This window comes from Magnolia sinica, chromosome 16, assembly GCF_029962835.1.
Source record: "Magnolia sinica isolate HGM2019 chromosome 16, MsV1, whole genome shotgun sequence".
In the NCBI taxonomy this organism is placed as follows: Eukaryota; Viridiplantae; Streptophyta; class Magnoliopsida; order Magnoliales; family Magnoliaceae; genus Magnolia; species Magnolia sinica.
This window is the reverse complement of record NC_080588.1, coordinates 35,290,033-35,312,590: the sequence shown is the minus strand read 5'-3', so window position 1 is coordinate 35,312,590 and position 22,558 is coordinate 35,290,033. Positions and strand designations below refer to the sequence as shown.

Genomic DNA, 22,558 nt, shown 5'->3' with positions numbered 1-22,558 from the left:
AGGGAGCATCAAAGCATATTCACACACCCTTATAAATGAGACTTCATACACATAAAATCCCAAACACTCGGACACACATACGTTGGCATGTACTCTACTCTCCTACAAAAATGAAAAGGATTTGATCAGTGATCAAGATTGTCCATCATGTGGATCTGACATTCATTGTGCATCTTTGTTAATAGACATCTCTACAAGATGATCTTGACCATCCAATCAGTGGCTAGGAAATTGGATCATGAATATTGATTATACAAGTGGTCTAGCCATTGCTCAAGACCATTCATCATTGGGGCTCACCTTTGAGAGTCCCTCTTAAAAGACGCTTGATCTAATGATTGTAACCATCTGACCAGTAGCTAATAACTCAAATGGTCTATATTGATCATTAAAAAAAAAAGTCCAATTAGTGATCTGAATGGTCCATCATGATGGGCCACCTTTGATTGTGCATCCCTCCCAAAAGACACTTTAATCTGAATCTCTTGACCATCTGATTAATGGCTAGAAAAATGAATGGTCCAAAGTGATTATAAAGAGAAGCTCTAAACATAAATCTGGATCATGTGAATGTCAACCCCTCCCAAAAAAAAAATTTGATTTGATTAGATGATCGTAGACATTTGATCATTGGGGAAAAATTGACTGTCCATATTAATTATAATAGATTAGCTCTAGTCATCCACGTGGATCGCCAATCATGTGAGCCCATGTTTGACTGCCTATAAGGGATGGTGGTGGTGTTTGATCACCCATGCCTCTAAAAAGATGGTAGTGGTGTTAGGGTTGATGAAGGCATGAAGAAGGGTTAAACAGTTAAATAAATAGGCCCTTTATGGTTAAAATAACCTACTTAAAAACTCCTCCACTTCCTTTGCTTTTACCAAACATGGTTGATTTTTGGATAACAGGTTAAAATTCAACTTAATCAGTTATCTAATCCATCCAAATTGAAAAGGAAAAATCAGAAATAACCAAAACAACTTATTTCTATAGCTCTTGAAATGTAAATATGAGGCATGTCTTTTCATAGTAATAATACCGTATGATATTCTTTTCACCACCACTCAAGTCATATGATATGTACAGAAGAAGGTGAGGCCGTAGAAAATGTAACATAATATCTCAATATATGTAAACAGGCTGACCATTTATGATGTAAACCACATACACTTTGATCAAGTAAAGTTCAGGACCTGTTTGTTATCAGCTCCAAGGCTCTCCAAACGTTTGAAGAAAACCTGAATGAGATACTCGACAAGGGTCGCCCCCTTTCCAGCGATTTTGCTTAGTGAACAAAGGCACCTTGGATGAAAAAAGCAAAATACAGTTACTTGATACTCGATAAAAGTGCAGATAGTGTTACTTGGGTTGAAAGAAAAGAAAATGACTGGTAAATCTGGTATACAATACCAGTAATCATACAAAAATTCTTTTTATATGAAACCATACAGTAGCCAGCTTCATTAACATTTGAAACGTATCTATATATGTCAAAGAGATCTCATGCCAGGAGATTTAAGTACACAAGTTATTGTTGAATCTCAGAAGGCTAGCGTGCTGCATGCAATAAACACTACCTTCTCTTTTTTCCTTGCTTACTTTTTCTTCTTCTTCGATTTTTTATTTTTATTTTTTGAGAAGATCAGTTAGCACTAAGATGTTATGTAGAAACACTGTAAACTCAGAACTCAAAATTTGAACTTGATGAACATAAAACAGTTAATATTAATCATGCACTATACAATTGATATTTATTGACATGGTTACTATGTAAAATGAATTGATACTTACTGACAAAATTACTACATAAATGTAAAGCCTACTTCATGACATAGAGACTTGAATGGTACAAAATGGCTCATGACTCCTAGGTTGACTAGGTATTGGCAGTCAGCAATAAGAATAAATGAGACGACTCATATCGAGTTAGACTATTCTCTATCAATAAAACTTATTGGTGAGCAAAGAAATTGCGGCCTAATTGCGTCCAACCTAGAGCCATGTTGATCTGCAGTAATCTGCCATTGAGATATGATACGCCCATTGTCGTGTTGACTTGATGTGACTCAGGTGATATTGAGTCTAATGGGCAACTCATATGATAAAGTGCCTCTTGAGTCACATGCATGACTCACCGTCAAGGACAGGTACCAGTACCAAGATTTCATAAGTTGTCCCTTTTCCATACTCTACTTTTCTTTGTTCATTTTTTGTCAAAAAAAAAAAAAAGAAGCCTCAACAGAAACAAATTTGGTCATATCAAACCTGGTGAGTCAAGTAGGTTCTAACCATGGCCAAGTAGACACCAAACTGAGACTTAAGACTGGTCTAACTTAATTACAGAAGGACCATGAGTCCATGACAACATGATTCATGCTATTACAATATATGACTAACATATTAAGAGGCATGCTCCAGCGGTACAGGTACCACCATAAATGGTGGTACCAGGATGTCGTGGGACCACATGATGTATGCAGGACATCCAACCCTCGTGTTACCCACGGGTCCCAAATATCAGCCAAATCAGTGAATTAGGTGGGCCCCAAAGTGAAATGGTTGGGAGGGGACACCCACCCTTGATTTGCTCCGGGGCCCACCTAAGTTGCAAATTGCAAAACCCCCCTCATTTTTGTGCCAGCCCTTCATGTAGGCCATATGCACACCACGGTGGGTGTCCCCTCTCAAATTGTTACCTGTGTTGTTGCCCACCCGAGTCTTGGATCCGCCTGATTGTTGGGCACTAGAGGTAAGGTGAGGTGACTCATCTGATCTATGGGTTGGATATCATGCAAACAAAATGTGGGCCCCGCAACAGTATGGTGCCGCCATAAACTACGGTGGTACTGGTACCACTGGCGTCTGCCCCTTAAGTAATGCATGACACATCATTATGGTGGTTATTGCAAAGGCATGCATTATGAGGTAAAAGGAGATGATGGATTCTATTTATTGACTCAGGCAGCATTTGCAAAGGGTAAACAAAGCACATATGGAGTAACATCTGCAACGAGTGGTTAATATTCAACAAATAGATATGATGAAGTGAGAAGTCAATGTGGATAAGGCTTATGCCCACACATAGGGGGTTTGCTGGATTATTTTCTATTGAGGATAGATTTTGGCCATCTAGGCAAGCAGAATAAAATAATACAATGAGACTGATGCATTCGTCATTGTATTTAAAGATCCCTTGCAGATTCTTCAGAAGTTAAAGACAGTTGAAGCAAGTTGATCTTTTCTTGCTTTCCCTTCTCGCCATAACACCTGAGCTCCTAGTGTCAACTGAGGATATGGTCCTTGCTAGAATGGAATGGTGGAAACAGGATTCATGTAGCCAACCCTAATTAGTTGGACAAGGCTTTGATAATGATGATGATGATAATCTCCTAGTGAGTTACTGGAACAATTAGAAAGGACTAACTTGGTGAAGGCTTTCAAATGGGAAGTTCCTCACTGTCTTGTAACTTTAGGATTGCCCATTCATCTTTTTCATTATTCTCTTGAGCTCTAAACCTCAAGTATACCTTGAGATGTTTTGTAAAGTACAAGCTTGTGTCCTAATATCGGTGCATGCTTGGCAGTTTAGGAAAAGGGTGTGCACTTAAATGTTGTGGCCGTCGATGCTGAACAGGAGAAAGGTGATCAAGATGGGTTTATGCCAGTAGTAAAGGTGATCAAGATAGGTCAAGATGGGTTTATGCCAGTAGTAAAGGTGATCAAGATAGATCAAGATGGGTTTATGCCAGTAGTTTCCAAGCACAAATGACGTGGGAGGGCTTGGTACCTTGGCCCCCGTGGCGTTACCAGACCTCTAGCAAAGGGTCTGATCAACCAAAGACTATGGAAGAGGCGGTGGATCGAAGGAAGGACCAGAGGAGCACCACCACTCCCTACTACCAAAAACTGAAGTCTCCCATCAAACTCCCATCAAAGTTAACTTCAAAATTCTCCTCCCATTGAGTCATCCGTTAGAAATGTAGAAGAGCATAGAATACCTTGTACTAAGTGAACATTGACAGGAACGTGACATGGACATTGACACATGTAACAAAAGATACATATTTTGGTCCAGAACAGTTAAAGAGTCATGGAAAACTTCATCCTCATTAGGAAATGGTTGTCGAATTCTTGCCAAAGACTCGCATATACAATTAAGAAGTCCTACATATTTGAAAATGGAGTCATGCTTTAACATTTGGACCTGGAACTTGAATAATGCCAGCTTTCAAAGCTTGAGAGGAGAACATTTCAAGAGAAACCCATGCAGCAGAAGAGATGTCATGTCCCACCACTTGAGCTAACACATTTTGGCGTCAATAAGATTAATCCAACATCAAAGTAGTTAGACAGACTTAACCCATGAAATATGCCACTTAATTGTTCTGGATGATGGAAGAAAGGAAACAAGGGGGGATACAATCATCGACAAAACCCATAAGATCATGATTATAGACAATAGGGATATGTTGACTTTTGAAAAGAAGGTACCTAGAGCCACATAATCATGGCTTCCTTTTCAAAAGATAGTATGAAAAGGATGGAGAGAGACAAAAAGGATTGATTTGACAAAAGCTGAAGGTATTAATTGGAAAATAAAAGATATAAAGAACACGAAAGGGAAGATGAAGTAAGCAAACCATATAGATCAACTCGCCGAACTACATGATCAGAGACCAACATATCGTGAATGCAACAAAATTCAACTGTTCTAGCTCATTTACAGCAATTTTAAGTTTATCAATATAAATTTTGATCAAAAGTTACATGGTTACATACTAGCTACAAAGAACTGAACTATAAGCAAGACAATACCAACCATAAATTATGTGATGTATGAGCATCAGACCATTCTATTAAGTCATAATACAAAACAATTTAACAAAATAAGTGAGTGGGAACAACAAGATACCTGATGCAAGCATGCACGACAGTTAGGAAAGAATGCCGAACAATCATATGTTTCAAGTCTTGTTCAAGTTCTTCAATAACGCTTGTTGGAGGCTTTCGAAGCAATGGCAGAACAACATCAATTATAAAGATTATACTTTCAAGCAATTGTGCCACCACTCTATTGTCCACCTGCATATTAGGAAAATCAAGCCATAGTCCAAAGTATCATTATCAGGGCTTAAGATATTTTCTTTGAATTAAAAACATGAATTCATTAATAGGTCAAATCACCATCCTGAAACATCTATACTATAGGCCGGATTTCTTATAATTACAAAGAAGCACTTTAATTAGATGTTACGAACCATCTGATCTATGGTTTCTAAAAATGGCCAGTTAAAAAGAAAAAAAGAAAAAAAAAAAAAAAAAGGACCAACCTAGAAAGGGTTAGGGTCACCCAATAAGTGTGAGACTTTTGGGGCATATAATAGCGTGCATGCCCACCTGATCATTTGATCAGCCTCCTTTGTAATTATACATTCAACTCCCAGTTGTATCTTGTTTACTCAGGGAAGATCCGAGACTATACAGCCCTCCTTGAGTAACAAGGTTGGGAAACACGAGACTTGGAGTTGATTCAACCCGCTAAAGGATTCGGGCGAGTTGACTCATTAATTCAATCGAATCAAGATTTTTTTCATATTTAATAAACAAATATGAATGCTTAAATGAGTAAATCCATAAAGATAATGAAAATTCAGAAGAAAAGCAAATAAAGGTTTATTCACTTTTACTTTCCATGTTCCTTTAATAGAAAATTTGAAAATTGGTGCTAAATTTATTCATTTTCCTACTATTTTCTCCTTCTCTTCTCCTCTTCCATCATCACAGGAGTTGTTTTCATATCGTTGAAGATCGTAGTTGTCGCATCCCTAATCCCTCTACCAACAGAACGCCAATCCTATGTGAGCTGAGACTTGAATTACTCTTAGAGTGTTTTATTTATTTTTATTTATTTTTATTTTTGAGACTAAATGATTTTTATTCAAAGAAAAGAAGAGAAAAGAAACAAAGAGCAAACACAAGCCCACAAACACACTTGAGAAAATGAACATGACAATCCCCGAGAGAACAATTAGCCGAGGACATCAATGCCTCTTACCGGGCTATTACATCTAGTTGTGCCCTCTTAAACGCCTTCGTTTGGGCAGTGTTTTCAGTGTTGGTATTGATGCATGTATTACAACCGTGGGATATGGAAACATGTAACTATTACATGGGAAATATCGCACGTATGGGAAATGTATCACTATCTAAAGGAAACAATAGGCAACATTGGGAAATTGATGGAATTTTTCAATGGAACTTCAAGAGATATTAAAAGAAACATGATTACACACTTAGAACTCAAAACATTACCAGAAACACGAATGCGTAAGAAGTTTCACTCGTATAAAGTCCTAAACTATGTGTTGTCTGACAGAAGTGATGCAATCATATCCAAAAAGAGTTCATATAATTCATAAAACATACAATACAAGTACCAAAACATAAACAATACATAAAAAAACCAAATCAAGAAGCAAAAATACATGTGCCCACTACATCTCACCAAGAGATTCCCTTGAGAAAATCCTTGGAAAAAATGAATTGTCTTGTTTTTTTATTTTTTATTTTTTTTAAATCGGTTTTTTCCACTTCCCATGCACTGCCTCGATATCGTGATATGTATCACATGTATCAACGATATCAAGGAACTTTGTAAAGAAATACTGATGATATCTCGTGATATTTCTACGTATCAAATTTTAAATTGCTCATTTCACTTTTTGTGACCATATTTAAAGCTTAAACTACCCCCACATGCCTCCAAGATATTTGCCAACCCACCACTTGTTTTATTTTGAAACATTTTCATAATAAATTAATCTTCAAAATATTATCACTTAATACAAAAACCGTTTTGTTACAAACGTCAGTTGCATAACTAGCTAGGTTTTACTTGCTTTCACCCATAAAGCCTAGAATTTAGAACGTCCCCAATGCATTTTGAAATCTTTGGATATATGCCACTCGGTGCATGTGCATATGACACGTGCACCATGCCACAAACACCTTGACACAGCCTTGCATGTGTGGATGTCATATGTGCGCCACATACCATGTTCATGGGATGGTGAGTGCCACTTGGCTAGCAGCGATTGTCTGTCAATGTGATTGCTGATGTGGATGCTGTCTTTGAATTCAAATAAGGGAGTGTTTGGTTTTCTAATTTCCTATGTAATGCAAAGTAAATGAGCCATCATTTTCATTTCAAGATGTTTGTTTAATCAAGAACAGCGGTTTGTAAATCGAGAGTCAAATACACTTGTAAAGGAAATTGTAATCACTACATTTTAACATTATAAAACTACCATTTTTACAGTGATTTCTGGGTGAAACAGACTATGTTAGCAAAGTCATCGTTGCAGTCAAATATAGGTGATGTCACAACACAATTACAAGAGTAGGTAATCATTACCCATTTCCAGCTATTTACCGTTGTAATTAGAAAACCAAACACCCCCTAAAGGAAACCACTACGAAAAGAAGAAGAAGAAGAAATGACACAAAAATGGTGAATTTAAAACAGAAGGTGTCACTTAAGGAAAAGAGATGTATATGAGGCAAAAGTTGTCCTGGGGAAGTGCTTATTAGGATATGAAGGGTATGCTTCTTCCATGGGAAGAATTGGTCCTTAATTATTTTTTTTTAACATTGATGATATCATTATTATTATTAAAAAAAAAAAAAAAAAAGGTCGCAGCCAAGAATACATCTAAACAGCAATTTACAACGACTGCCAATAAACTGGGGACTGGCTGCAAAAGATTCAGCACAAAAGCACAATCCATAACCTGACTTTTAGCCCTGATGAAAACGTCGATGGCTTTCCCTTTACAGTTTCTAAAACATCGATCATTCCTCTTTCGCCATAGACCCCATAACCCTGCTAACATAGACATCCTCCAGATTTTTTACCCCATTTTCCCACTAAATCCACCATGCCATTATAACAGAAAGGAATCTATTGAACCAGGGAGAACCCACGCCACTCCAAAAAGCTGAAAGAAGGTGTTCCAAACTTCACTCATGAAAGAGCAGTAGATGAACAGATGGTCCACAGATTCTGCATCTTGGAAGCAAAGCAAACAAATATTCGGAAGACAGAAATTACTTTTGCGCAGATTGTCTACAGTTAACACCTTATTTCTCCCCACTTGCCAAACAAAGGCCGCCACCTTCAGCAGAGCACCGTATCCCCATACATACTTCATTAGACATAACTGATCACCTTCACCCCCACCACTTATCCATCGGTAGAAAGACTTCACCAAGAAATTACCTGATTTGTCTTTTAACTATCTAAGTGAATCAACGCTAGCTTGTTTTGGAGACATCTTATCTAACAAATGAAGGAGGCAAACAAATTATTCAAACTCTTCATCATCAAGATTCCTTCTACATGGGGGAGCCCACACTACCTCATCTTCCCTCATGGAAAAACATGAAGTCAATAATAAACTCTCCTCCCTCGATATCCTTGCTAAACTTGGGAACACATCATATAATTTTATGTCTCCCACCCATTTATCCTCCCAAAATTTAATAATTTTCAATTCCCCAAATTGAAACCAATCCCTTCCCATACCCAATGCTTTAGCGTCGCCACCGTCTTCTAGCAATACGATGCACAATATAGCAAGGAAGATTTGGTCCACCACCCCATTTTAATTTCATTGCATACAACATTCAAAGAACATAGTATTTCCAAGGGTGCACCTGAGAGTAGAAAAGAAGTGAGAGTATATGTAGAAGTAGCATTCTCAAGTGAGAATATATGATAGTATTTCAAGATTGAATAATTGAATTTATTTTTTGGCACATTTATTTTAAGTGTTGGCCTCAACAGTGTCAAAGTTGTTGTTCAACATTTTTTGGCTTCATTGTATCCTAGAGGCAAAATTTCCAAAGCCCTCTTGCAATCCATATTCTCTTGTTAATGAGGGGACAACTATTGTATTTAAAAAGGCAATAGTTCCACATTCCAAAGCCAAGCGGATAATTCTTACAATCTTACATTTTTCCATAATTTCCTTCTTTCTCTAGTACCACCATCCTTGAGTCTCCTAATACCCAAACATCCAACTTTCCTTGGTTTATAAACTTTGCTTCATTCCACAAAGTGGATACTATGACTGTCTTCATCTCCATTCCACATGAAATAACATTCAAAGCAGTTTCTTACTTCGAAGGAACAAAAACGACTACATAAATAGACTGCTACATTTCAGCATGTTCGCATGAAAAGCGTCATGCCCCCAAAATAGAGTCTGCCACCACCAAATTTCAAATCATTCAACCATCCTATAACGGTTTAACAATTCCCCAACATATTGTGGAAGGCCTTGCTCAGTCACGAAAGAAGAATCTCCTCCACTCCCAAACACTACGGTTGTTTCATGCAGAAAACTACCACCCACATCCACACCATAATCATACTCAAAAGTATCAAACAAATCCTCACTACATTTGGTTTCTATTATGCAATACATGGACAAATTTTTTATAGAACACTAGAAAATGATTGCCCTAAAAGAAGAGAATATTCACCAAAGGCAATGTAGATAGAAGCAATGTTTTAAATATCGACGATATCATCTGATATATCCCACGATATATCTTGTATCCCACCTGTGCGATACGAAATGCACATATAGTGTGTCGGTATATCCCACACATTTGATCCAGTGAGCATTTTCAATTTCCGATCCCTTTTTTTGGTTGGAATTATGTTAAATCAATGTCAAATGGTTACAAATCCATTGGTTCTTCATGTTTTGTATGAAAAAAACATGAAGTTGGAGCTTTGATTTCGATATCCATTGGTTCTTCATGTTCTCTATTTTTTTTTTATTTTTTTTTTTAATTTTTATTACAACTAACTACCAATTGAGTCTAATTTTGAAGCATTTAGGAATATTTGATGAAATGATCATCACGTACACTCTAATTTCGAAATTTGAGTGTAGGTGGCCCAATTTTGGGGAAATTAGGGAAATTTCAAAATTTCCCTAATTTCTCCCAAATTGCTTGCAATTTGGCATTCCAAACATGAAATCAAGTATGTATGACAGCTAATCTAATGATTTGTTAAGTCTTTGTCAATTTTTAAAAAATAAAAATCATTTTTAATTAAAAATTACTAAATGTTTTGTTAAAATATTATTTTTTTCAAAATTTCCCTTCAATAAGTTGTCAATTGAGGCTAATTTTGAAGTATTTAAGAATGTTTGATGAAATGATCATCACATACACTCTAAATGTTATGCATTCAATTTGACTATAGTTACATTAGTTTAGTCAGACAGCGCATAGCTTAGGACGCTATACAAAGGAAACCTATTATGTGTACTTATTTTTTGATATGTTATGATTTAAAAGTGTGTGTTAATGTCTTTTTTAACAATCCCTGAACTTTCATTGAAAAATTCAACCATTTTCCCAATGTTTCCCCATGTTTTCTAAAAAGTACGATAAATTACTCGATACAAACGATATATCCCGTGCGATAACTGATACGTATCTGTATCCCAAGGATACGATATGTAACGCGATACCGATATTTCGAACACTAGATAGAACTATGTCAGCTCTTCAACATTCATGCTACCAGCGATTGCTGGGTGCATCTCTAACACAAAGAATGAAATCACACCAATTGTTAAATATTAATTTTGTGTAATAAACAACTGTAACAGAGTAGTAGAAAATCCTCATAGAGAAATTTGTTAGTAACCTGGCTTTTAAGGTATGGCTGGAGAGTCACGACAAACTGTGATGGATCAGATGCAGGAGCACAAAGGGTTGGATCCACAATACAGAATGCATGCAAAGCCAGCACGTAGGGAAGTGCCCGCACCTCCACTTCTTCATTAATTGTTTCATCTACCTGAAAAGCAGAAGCTTTCTTAGAAGCACTTCTGAAATGCAACCTATCTAGCATCGAAATCATATTTTGTTTGGCTGATAACATGCTATACCTGCAATATTCTTTCCAATAAGCATTTGCACATTAGTTCACAGCGCCTGCGTACAGATGCCAGTGATACTGCATTGATCCCAACTGCTTTGACTGATTGTGGAAAAAAATCAAGTGTCAAGTTGCGCCTTATGACAGTGACGAGAAGTTGATGGTTAGGCATCCTTCTCAACACCTCAACAACCTGCTCCGTCTTCTTTGCCACCTCTAAAGGCACAGAACTACCATCTCCAGCAAACTGAGTCTGGGCACCAGAAGGCTCCTCAAACCAGAATTCATAAAACGTTTTGCAGACAAGGTCCTGTCAATAGTAAAATTAACATGTAAAAGGGTATTAGATGAGAATAAGACCTTACAACCAGGGTTTACTTGTAATGAAGATATAGATAAAGCAATTTTGAAGATCCGAAAGTGGGGGGTGGGGGCGGGGACTCTTCCGATAATGATAAAGCTTGGTGCGTGTTTGGATTGGTGGAATCCAAGTTAAAAGAAGAGAAAAAAAAAAAAAACTTATCTAATGATGATTTCCATGAGATCTATTGAAACACGGATTCTAATTTTGAATTCTTGTTTAGGTAGCAAGTGGAAATTTCATATTCCTGTCACAATACTCGCCTAGTGTATTGTGGCAAGAATCCAAATTATGGAAAAGTGTAAAAGGATTTCTTGGTGGAATTCACCCTTTTCTTTATGATCCAAACAATGCAAATCGTCACATCAAAGGAATCCTTTCCTTTTCTAGTGCTTGGCATGGGATCCATGGTTTCCAAACATGGCCTTAAGAGTACAAAGCCATCCAAATGACGGAAGAGGCATGAATACATCAAAAGATTACTTTGGTATATCAAACAAAACTATGTGTTCTAGTTACCAGAACATAGACAACTATACTATAAAATTATTAAACAGAGGAACATAAGACAATCACTTGAAGAGTTATGCCCACAGAGGGAGCAGTGCTCATGATAGATGTTGCTGTATGAATGAGGAGCCTTTGAGAAGTATTTTAAGAATATCGTTTAACAGGATCTTGTGGGGAAGAGAGTAGCACCACATTCTTGTGTTTCAAGGATAAATCTTGGAGTGTCCCATCCAATCTGTTTCCAGTGGTTAGCTGGAGGTTGAACTGTCACTATGAACCAGCAAGTGAACATATTAGGTATTTCCCTACTTGTGCAGCAGATGAATTGGGTTAAAAAATTTCCATCGTAGAACTGACATAAATTAAACCAAAACTGTACCCTCAACTAATAAGCTTCTCTTATAACAAAGGCCAAGAGTTTGAAAGATAGAAACCTAGCATTTAAAAGTTAAAATAGTTAAGAAAGCGACAAGAAAATTATTTCCTACAAGCCATTTAGAAGGAGCAAGTTGGTGCAAGGGGAAGGCCCAAAAGGACGTGGGTGGAGGTAGTAAGAAAAGACATGGCCTATGGTATAGCCAGTGTTTGAAGTATCGGTATTGCTACAAGTTTCATTGGCCAGAGATACAGAAACAATATCGATATCACTGATAACGGCAAATGCAGGGAAACATTGTGGAAATATGGGAAAACAATGGAATCTATAAGTGAAACTTCAGGAGATGCAAAAATACGCATATTTGCATATTTAGGAATCGGAAAAAAAAAAAAAAAACCCTACATACATAATAAGTTTCCATTTGATGGGGGCTAAAAGCATGTGTTGTCATAAGAAATTAATCCAACCATCCCATACATCCCATCTATCCATCCTACAATCTAATCTATCCACCAACCGTCCATCCAACCATCCAACCTTACATCCAAACATTGATATATATTTCAGAATCACGACATTTCGCCGACAAATCATTGACAACTGGAAAGGAAATGAAAGATTGTGGACTTGATACCACCCATGTGGAGATAATGATAATACCATGATATTATTGATATTATTGTCGACAAATTGAACATTGCATATAACCATGCGCCCATAAATAAAAAATTTGAAATGGATATTTTTAATAAACAGATTTTTGGCGATATTGATACATTTGTGATATCATGAAAATATCATCGATACATAGATGATACAAGTGACACTTGGAATTTACACAATCGAAAATATTGGTGATATCAATACATTGGCAATACAAGCGACAATTGAAATTTACATAATCGAAAATATTAGCGATATTGATACATTGGCCATACTTAGTGATACCTTGTTGATACCTAAGATTTCTAATACTACCAATGTTGTCAATTTCACTACCAGTGTTATCGATATTGCCGAGCTGGAGATACAAATAATATTGGGGATATTTCGATAATATCGGGATACTTCGAACAATGGGTATAATTGAAGTCATGGCCCTTCATAGAGTGGAATGGAAGAAAAGGATTCACGCAGTTGACAACAATTAGTTGGGAAAAGGCTTAGATGATTGTTAAACAACCATTTACTCCAAAAGCTTAAGCTGTCAGAGTGTGGTGTATCAATGTATATCAAGCGACTTTATCACTCCAACACTCCCCCGCATGTGCGGGGTGGGAACTCCACACGGGAACATATTAACAAAGGTGGAGGGACACTCACACCATAAATAGGCTGGGCTTGATTTCCTGGTCCCTGGGCCAGATCTGATTTTTCCTAACCCCCCGTGGGAGAATAACATATTAACGAGGCATATTTGTTGTTCTCGAGATTCGAACATAGGACTTTCCACTCTGATACCATGTCAAACAACCATTTACTCCAAAAGCTTAAGCTGTCAGAGTGTGGTGTATCAATGTATATCAAGGGACTTTATCACTCCAACAATGATGATGAACTTCATGCCAATAGTAACCCAACTAAGAACTAACATCATGAAATTGAAAATAAATCTAAGTCAACGTCAAGCATAACAAAATAGCAAAATCTAACCCAAAGTGTTCCATTTGCTATAATAACTAACAAGGAGAAACCATAGAGGCAGGTCATAATGCTAAATTCCAAGACACAGCATAGGTATAATATGTTTATACTGCACAGATAATTCCATCGCACACCTGTATGCTAGTTTCTTCATCGTTGACACGAGAAACGATCTCAATGCAAGCATTCGTGGATTCCGAAAAGTTAGCATTTGAAGTGCACATGTCCCGGATAATTTTGATAGCTCGTTTGCGAACACTCACTCCAGTATCCTTTATTCGTTCAGCAACCTTTTCAAAATACTAGAGAGCCAAAGGAGTGGACACATGAGAACTCAATTTTAAATCAGCAGAAAATTTTCCCGCAACAATGACATGTAGCAGAAGCAAATTTCTAGATACCTTCAAACCAACATCAGGATGCGAGGCAATATGCCTACCAACAAGTTCCAAAGCAGCTTCTCTTACAGAGATTGCAGAGTCACAAAACCTTCCCTCAACAGCACTTTGGACATTTTTTTCACATAAAAACTCAGGATCGGCTTCAACTATCACACTAACCTGAGCATTAGAAAAGGAGAAGAAAGAAAGAACAAGTGAGAATGGTAACTTGTTCTTATGCAGGAGCCACTCGCCATCTTATGCATCCAAAATAAATTTAAAAGACAAGTAGTTTCTGCTTACTGCTCGTAAAGCTTTGGCCCTTAGTACAGGAGAACTCTCTCTTAAACTGGCCTGGAACAATTTTTATTTTTTTTAATATGTATACAAATAAGAGGATGTGCTTCATCAAAACAAAACAATGAGCAAGTAATGTAATTACGTACCAGAAGCACATAGAGAATTTTATCAAATCCCCTCGAAAAGGAATTGTTTTGCCCCAATGCTAAGGATATTCTTTTAGCTGATTCTCTCGTCAGTAATGACGAAATAGTCCCAAAATCCCGGACAATTGCTTTTGATTTCAGTCTAGCAATATAGTAAGTGAATTTCTCTTGAGCTTTGGGATCATCTTTGTACCATAGGCACAGATAAAACCTGCACAGTATTAGTTCATCAATGGCGCTCATGAAACAATACAAATATCTAAAATGAGTTCCGTCAAGTTCACAAACCAGCGAGCAAACAGGTGCCCATCATCTGTAGAACCAGCTTCCTGCAGATAATTCAAAAGCATTTGTTGAACAACTTCCAATCTGGTAATCCCATCTGATGCTTCAGATGCACTCTGTGTTACAGTCTGATTCTTTGATGCAGAAACGTTGCAGTGTGACTTGCAAAATGATTGTAGAACAGTAAGTTGCTTCTTACAGAGACAAAGTTGACAAGACCAACCACGGGGCAGAACTTCTTGTCCTGTAGCTCCTGTGCAATCTGCATGAAAGCATCTCTCACAACCTTGACAAACGATCAAATTTTTTCCACCTCTCCCATCAAGACAAATAGAGCATACATCTCTAGGATTAGTGGACACATCAGAATGTTCACCAACCACCTCCAGTAAAATCCAAAATTTATCACTGCTGCGAAGGACAGCATCACGTTTCAACCTTGCAGCAACTGTTCCAAGAAGGTCAATACCCATGCAACGAGCAGAAATGTCTTTAGATTTCAAACCAGCATTCTGGAGCAGTAAGACGCAAAGAACCTGAAAGTAATTCCCCATTAACACAAAAATAATACAAGTCGCTTAAAAGAAAACACTGTTGAGAACCCTCACCTCAAGTATAAGAGCAGAAGCAGGATACTCAGGTAAGTTCAATGTTGTCAACAAATCCATAACAAGGTTCTCCATTATCACTTTTAACTCAGACACATCTTGAGATTTCACAGCTGTAAATCGCTGAAGAACACCCGTCCAGAAGATACAACATGCCTCAGTAGCAGCATCGTGGCATTTAATTGGGTAGTTGGCATCAACTGAGACCTCTAGGATGGAATTACCATCTAATGTTTGTCCTAATGCTTTAGGAAGATTTGCGCTACATTGAACCAGCTGAATCAGCAAGGCAGTTATCATCTGAATCTGCCTCTGTTCTTCATCAGGAAGATGGTAAGATCTAATAGCACGCTTTGAAAATGGTAACTTCCAAAGGAGCTGAAATGTTTCATCAATCAAAAAATTCCTATGCTGTTCATATGAAGCAAACACCTGTTGTCAGGGGTGAAAATGTCAAACCGCATAAACACAAGAATCAAAATAAAGTGAAGCTATCAACAACAAACTAGCAGAATAAATGTAGTACCCCACAGATCAAATTGATAGCTTTTAACTGTAAGAGTTGAATGTTATCTGCCAGAAACGTCGCAAAGCTTGTCTTCACTAACTGCAGGATGCAACTATCTGATAGACGCTCTATTGACAGTAGATCCTTCATAAAACCAAGAATAGTGCAAAGTTTCTGAACAATGGCATAGACAGCTGCAGTAACCCTAGCACAGAAAGCCACACAAATTTAGAAAACTTCTCTTCTTTTCTTTCTTTTTTTTCATCTAAAAAAGACCTAATCTTGGAACAGTAATCATACAAAGTTACAAACAATCAGGTAATAGTAATAACCACACTTGTTCCCTGTTGACTTCTTCATTTTAACACTCCTAAAATTACGACGCCTCTTGCCCACTGGACCAACATCAGCATCAAACTCTTCATCCTCGTCACCTATGAACAAGTAAACAAAAAAATGAGCCTGTGACTTCCTTTTTTGTGAAAGGCAATAATGAGCCCTATGACACTGCACTCATTTCATCAAACTAATGACGCATATGGTTCCACACACTAGATTAATTGGAACGGCTTGAAAACAGTAATCATAAACAAACTGAAGACTGAACCTCTATAATGTGCATACACTGGTGTGGAATATTTGAAAGATGCCAATGACATAATATTCCTTAAATCACCCTCAACAATCAAGGTATGTGAAAAGGATGAAAAAACCCTTAATGATGTCTTCTTTTAATGCATAATGGACTAAATAATGGATAGAAGGATTTGGTTCTCTGCCTGTTTAATGCCAAACAACACATTTCCTCCAAATAATTTCCTGTCATGAATGACACAATTTCTTCATAAAAATTTGATTTTTCCCAAGAACATGATAAATGAAATAGAAAATTCGATGTTTGAAAACCATGGATTCCATGCCAAACAATGGAAAAGGAAAAGTGTTTTCCTTCGATGTGAAGATTTGTGTTGAATTCCACCAAACAATCGTTACTTCAATATTTTGGATTCCTAACACAAGAAACTAGGTGAGTATTGTGAAAGGAATATGAGATTCTACTTGCTATCCAAACAAAAACCCAAAATTAGATTCCATGTTCCAATAGTTCTCATGGAAATCATCATTGCATAATTGCTTCTTTTTTTTTTTTTTGTCCTTTCTTTCTCTTGGATCCCATGTATCCAAACAAGCTATAGGCAAACTGAAGAATTGGCTGAATTGTTGTTTATTGGAGAAGAGACTAGCTCCTTGGTGGTTGACTCACAACGTCAGCTACCTTGTGAAGGAGTGTCAGAGTGATTTTAGGTATTAAGCATACTTTCTCCTGCTATACTTGTGTTTCTTCTTTATAGAATCTTACTTGTCATATAATATAATAAAAGGCTTCTATCCCCCCAACTATTGATGTATTTAGTTTTTCTTTATCAATAAAGTTTGGGTGGTAACGTCCACTTTCACCCAATCTTGTGTGTGTGTGTAGGGTTCTACTAATGTCCACACCTTCATGGGGCCATTAGCAACGTACCCAAACCTTTTAAAAGGTCAAGGTGACCTATTGTCAACCCAAGCCATTTATTCATTTTTTAGAGGTGAAAACGTCCCCTAACCTTTTAAAAGGTCAAGGTGACCTATTGTCAATCCAAACCATTTATTCATTTTTTTAGAGGTGAAACCATTTATTCATTTGTACAACTAGTAGCAAGCATGGGAGGGGATGTTAGCAAAACCTCATGTGTGTGTGTCACACTTAATTTTTATCCATCAAATTGAGAGTGGATGTGTGCAAATTTAATATGTTCATCATAAAGGGCTGATCTATCAAATAGTGCAAACTTGCTCCGCTCTATCTTGATTGTCCATTTTCCATGCTCTCGATCAGATCTTTTGGATCATCCAATTGGCGTGATTTTTGAACCATGAGTTGTCCCCATCTGTATGGATGAATGAACGGCCGAAATCAAAGGTTGATCGTCCCATGTGGCATTGAAGAGCTTCAGGCACGTTGCTAACCTCCCCATGAAGGTGGGGACGTTAGCATTCCCCATATATACATATGTACACATGCACACAGTCCATAGGTTGCCCGCATTTGTATTTTCCCCCATTTGTATGAATGAATGAACGGCTGAAATCAATAGTTGATCACCCCATGAGGCATTTAATAGCTTTAGGGATGTTGCTAACCTCCCCATGAAGGTGAGGCCATTTGCATTCCCCATATATATAAATGCATGCCCGCACGCACACACGTACACGCATGCACGCACCACATATATATACATATGTATACATATATATCACACACACAAAATGCGACTTGCCGAAGTTCAGTTAGACAGTCCTATCAATTGATCTGAACTGTCCATTATGTTCGGAACATATTTCTCAGTCTACTGTGCAAAAATCCCACTGATCAGTTGATCCAATGAATCCTTTTTAGACATTTTCCATAGCCATCCATTTACCAAACCATGGATGGGATGGCTAAGACTGCTTAACAATGGTGATTATTAAGAATCATAAACAAATCCATGATGGTGTCCAACAAATAAATGGATCAAATTATGCATTGGACCTGTTTTGTGTAAATCATCTTGATAGTCTATACGAAAGACCATTGATTGAATGGTTAATATTTGTCGGATTGGTATGACACTTGCATGGTCGCCCATGAAATGTGCATTGGACCTAATGAACAATCGAGATCAATGGATTGGGCATTCCATGCACCCTAATGAAACTAGGGGCCTGCTTGTCTCACCAGTTATCGCTATAATGTAAAGGAAATGTGCAATGATTACAAATTACTAGTCTCCTAACAAGGTGATGAGGACATTAGACCCTTCAAAGTTTATCAAAGACGAAGGCGGCCGACGAATACATCTTTATGGCTCAATAATAGTTCGTGGCACAACCAAGGAGGATTTTGAAGACCTTACACGTGTCTTTGGATTAATTGAAGAACCCAAATTAGGAGAACACGTGTAGGATGAGTTAGAAGACTGATTTGTTATGCTGGATTTTAAAAAAAAAATTAAAAAGCTTTGTTTTGTGCGTTTTTTTTTTCTTTTGTTATAGGGTAGTTTAGTCATTTTCTTTTAAATCCGAATTTTATAAATAGGGTGCTTTCTACACTAAATCTAATAATGTTTTTTAATAAAAGCTTGGTGCCTTCTTCCCCCATCTCTTTGTGGTAAGTTCTTCTCTTCCTTTAATCTCTTCTATTCTTCGAACTTCTATTTCTAGCCCTCCAACCTTCTTCTTCTCTTTCGATGCCTAGTCTTTTTTTTTTTTTTTTTTGCTATTGACCCACAAATTTTGAGAATTGATCCCAACCCTCTCTTAGATTTTTCAGCCGTTTCTATTCCAGAAATCCTTTTATTTCAAGCTGCATTGATTGTTGGAATGAAACCATGCAAGATCGGGAGGTCCCATCCCTCACCGGATCCAATCCACGCATGATTTGAATATGGTACCGTATGATTGTGATGATGGTCTGCAACTGTTGCATGTTTCTCTTATTATTATCTTTACTATGATATGGAATGTGAATATTTCAATTGATTTGCTTAATTTATTTCGCTGGATAATTTTTGTGCTCACACATGCATTTTAGTTTAAACCATCCTGCATCAAATTTGGTATCAAAGCTTTAGGTTTTGCATGGTTTTTGTTAGATCGAGTTATCTGAACTTAGGATCATATGTTTTCTCATCTAGGATTTGTCTAGATAATTCCGAATCTACATCCCGCAGAAATTGCGAACCTGGTTTTTTCATATTCAGTCTTGTGAGATATAAATTTGAATTTCCAGATTTGTGTTTTCATTCTAGTTAAATCTGAAAATCTAAAGCATTCATACATCATATATAAATTGGAGCATACATCCATATTGAGGTCTGTTCAAACCTTAGAGTCGAGCTTAGGAAAATCAAGTTCGAGTTTTTGGTGTATGCTCACTAGAAGTGGTAAGGGTTTTGACCGATACCCCATCATGAGTAACGAGCAATTAAACGACCTCTCTCAATTACTCCAAAAGACAACTGCCATAGAGTCATCCAACAAAAATATCGAACGGAAATTGATTGTCACCGAAGCTAGACTTGAGCGATTAGAGGCATCCCAAAAGGAAAACCCCACTATTGGGGGAGATGTGCAGTCGCAGGCAGGTGGTACTGGTGAGGAGCCAACCCTTGGACTTATCAGGACCGCTTTGATCCTGACAAGAGGGCCATGAAGAATGTCAAGATTGATGCCCCGAGCTTTGATGGTCGCTTTGACCCCAAGGCATTCCTTGATTGGTTAGTTAACAGGGCCTACTATTTTGGGTGACATGAGATGTCAGAGAACCGACAAGTGCAGTTTGCCAAAATGAAGCTTGTGGGGCAAGCGAAGATGTATTGGACCAGTAAAGAGCGTAGGATTCAATGGGTGAGAGGAGCTCCCGTTATCCAATAGAGCGAGATGAAAACTATGCTAAAAGAGATGTACATACATCTCTTATCGCCAAAAGCTCCTGGAACAATGGCAACCTTTACGCCAAGGATCCATGCCTGTCACGGAATACATCGCAAAATTTGAGGAATTCATGATGCGGTGTGACATTGAGGAAGACCCTCTAGTAACGCTCACGCGTTTCAAGACAAGCCTTCGATCAGTGACAGATTTGGACGAGATGTACCAAGTGGTGTAGGAATTAGAGCAGTATCTGAAAACTCCTGTCACAAGATGGTTCGATTCCCGAGACTCTAATGTTAGGACTAGTTCTCAGGGAACTAGACCTAACATTGGTAATCAACCCAGGGAGCAGGCGAATGTTCCGCCTAGGCCTAGGGATGACAAGGGAACAGAATGTGCGATGCTACGAATGTGAGAATATTGGCCATTTTGCAACTCAGTGTCCCACTAAGAGCAAAGTAAAAGCCTTAGTCATAGGCGATTCCAGGGATAGTGACTATGATTAGGGTGACTCTAAAGTCGAAAAATATCAGCCCGTAGGATCATTGAGTGATAAGGATGAGGTGGGTGATGATGCCACACTAGCAGTTGTTGGGTGTGTGCTAGCCCAGACTAGAAGTAGTGTTGACTGGCGTCGCAACACTATCTTCTACACGATCGCCAAGTGTGGCGAGAAAAATTATAAGGTGATAGTAGACAGTGGGAGTTGCTAGAATATAATTTCCACCAGCACCTTAGGCCGTCTAAAGTTAGAGGCCACCCCTCATCCTGACCCGTACAAAGTCTCATGGGTAAACAAGACTTCCCTTCTTGTCACCCATCAATATCTTGTACCCATCGAGTTCGGGTCTTATAAGGAGTCTCTGTGGTATGATGTGTTGCCCATGGATGTAGGTCACATCATCCTAGGCAGACCGTGGCTACGCGATAATGATGTCACGATTTACGGCCATTCTAATGCGTGTACCTTCATGCATAACGGCAAGAAGATCAAAATTAATCCTATGCCACCACAACACACTACACAGAAGAAAGGTGAGAAGGCTAGTGAGCCTAAAGAAGTGAGGAAATCCACACCCAAGTCTCTCCATATCATCACAGCTAAAGAGTTTGAAAGAAAGATTGAGGATTCAACGGTGTATGCCTTAGTGGCTAGAGAGGCTACACTAGAAGTACCAGTAGAGTTACCCCACGAGGTAGCCCCGGTCTTAGAGGAGTATAGAGATGTATTCCCTGAGGATTTGCTGGATGAGTTGTCACCCATGAGGGACATCCAGCATGCCATTGATTTTGTCCCTAGGTCGACTCTACTAAACCTTCCTTACTATAAGATGAACCCTGCAAAGCATGCAGAGTTGAAGAAGCAGGTAGATGAGCTCCTGCGAAAGGGTTTCATCCAGGAGAGCATGAGCTTGAATTCCGTATCCGCTTTACTGACACCTAAGAAAGACGGTACTTGGTGCATGTGTGTGGACATTAGAGTCATCAACAAAATCATGGTCAAGTGTAAGTTTCCCATACCTAGGCTTGATGACATGTTAGACATGATGGCTAAACCCACCATTTTCTCCAAAATAGATCTCAAGAGTGGGTATCACCAAATCCGTATACGTCCCAATGATGAATGGAAGGCAGCCTTCAAGACGAAAGATGGGCTATATGAGTGGTTGGTCATGCCTTTTGGCTTGACTAACGCACCAAACACTTTCATGCGGGTGATGACCCAGGTCTTGAAACCGTTCATGGGGAAATTATTAGTGGTGTACTTCGATGATATCCTGATCTATAGCACCACTAGAGAATCACACCTTGAACATTTGAAGTTAGTCTGTAGCATCCTTAGGACGGAGAAATTATACACTAACCTTAAAAAGTGTTCGTTCATGTCTAATCAAGTTGTGTTCTTGGGGTTTATAGTGTCAGCAGAAGGGATGCGTGCAGACCCAGAGAAAGTCAAGGCCATAGTTGATTGGCCTAAACCGAGGAACATCCATGAAGTGCAAAGCTTCC

The 22,558-nt window shown here is 38.1% G+C and overlaps 1 protein-coding gene across 3 annotated transcripts in view; it reads right to left on the bottom strand.

Annotated features, from left to right (window-relative positions):
• The window catches only part of LOC131229004 (sister chromatid cohesion protein SCC2), a 103,363-nt gene that overhangs the window by 17,463 nt on the left and 63,342 nt on the right, over positions 1 to 22,558 (bottom strand). For all 3 annotated transcript variants that reach the window (XM_058224858.1, XM_058224856.1, XM_058224857.1), the window contains exons 8-19: positions 16,428 to 16,524; positions 16,109 to 16,295; positions 15,583 to 16,014; positions 14,978 to 15,510; positions 14,690 to 14,900; positions 14,547 to 14,597; positions 14,265 to 14,423; positions 13,998 to 14,165; positions 10,980 to 11,279; positions 10,736 to 10,888; positions 4,916 to 5,085; positions 1,197 to 1,305 (exon numbers count right to left, since the gene is read on the bottom strand). In XM_058224858.1, the coding sequence (XP_058080841.1) occupies positions 1,197 to 1,305; positions 4,916 to 5,085; positions 10,736 to 10,888; positions 10,980 to 11,279; positions 13,998 to 14,165; positions 14,265 to 14,423; positions 14,547 to 14,597; positions 14,690 to 14,900; positions 14,978 to 15,510; positions 15,583 to 16,014; positions 16,109 to 16,295; positions 16,428 to 16,524 (2,570 nt within the window). The remainder of the gene's footprint in view (positions 1 to 1,196; positions 1,306 to 4,915; positions 5,086 to 10,735; positions 10,889 to 10,979; positions 11,280 to 13,997; positions 14,166 to 14,264; positions 14,424 to 14,546; positions 14,598 to 14,689; positions 14,901 to 14,977; positions 15,511 to 15,582; positions 16,015 to 16,108; positions 16,296 to 16,427; positions 16,525 to 22,558) is intronic.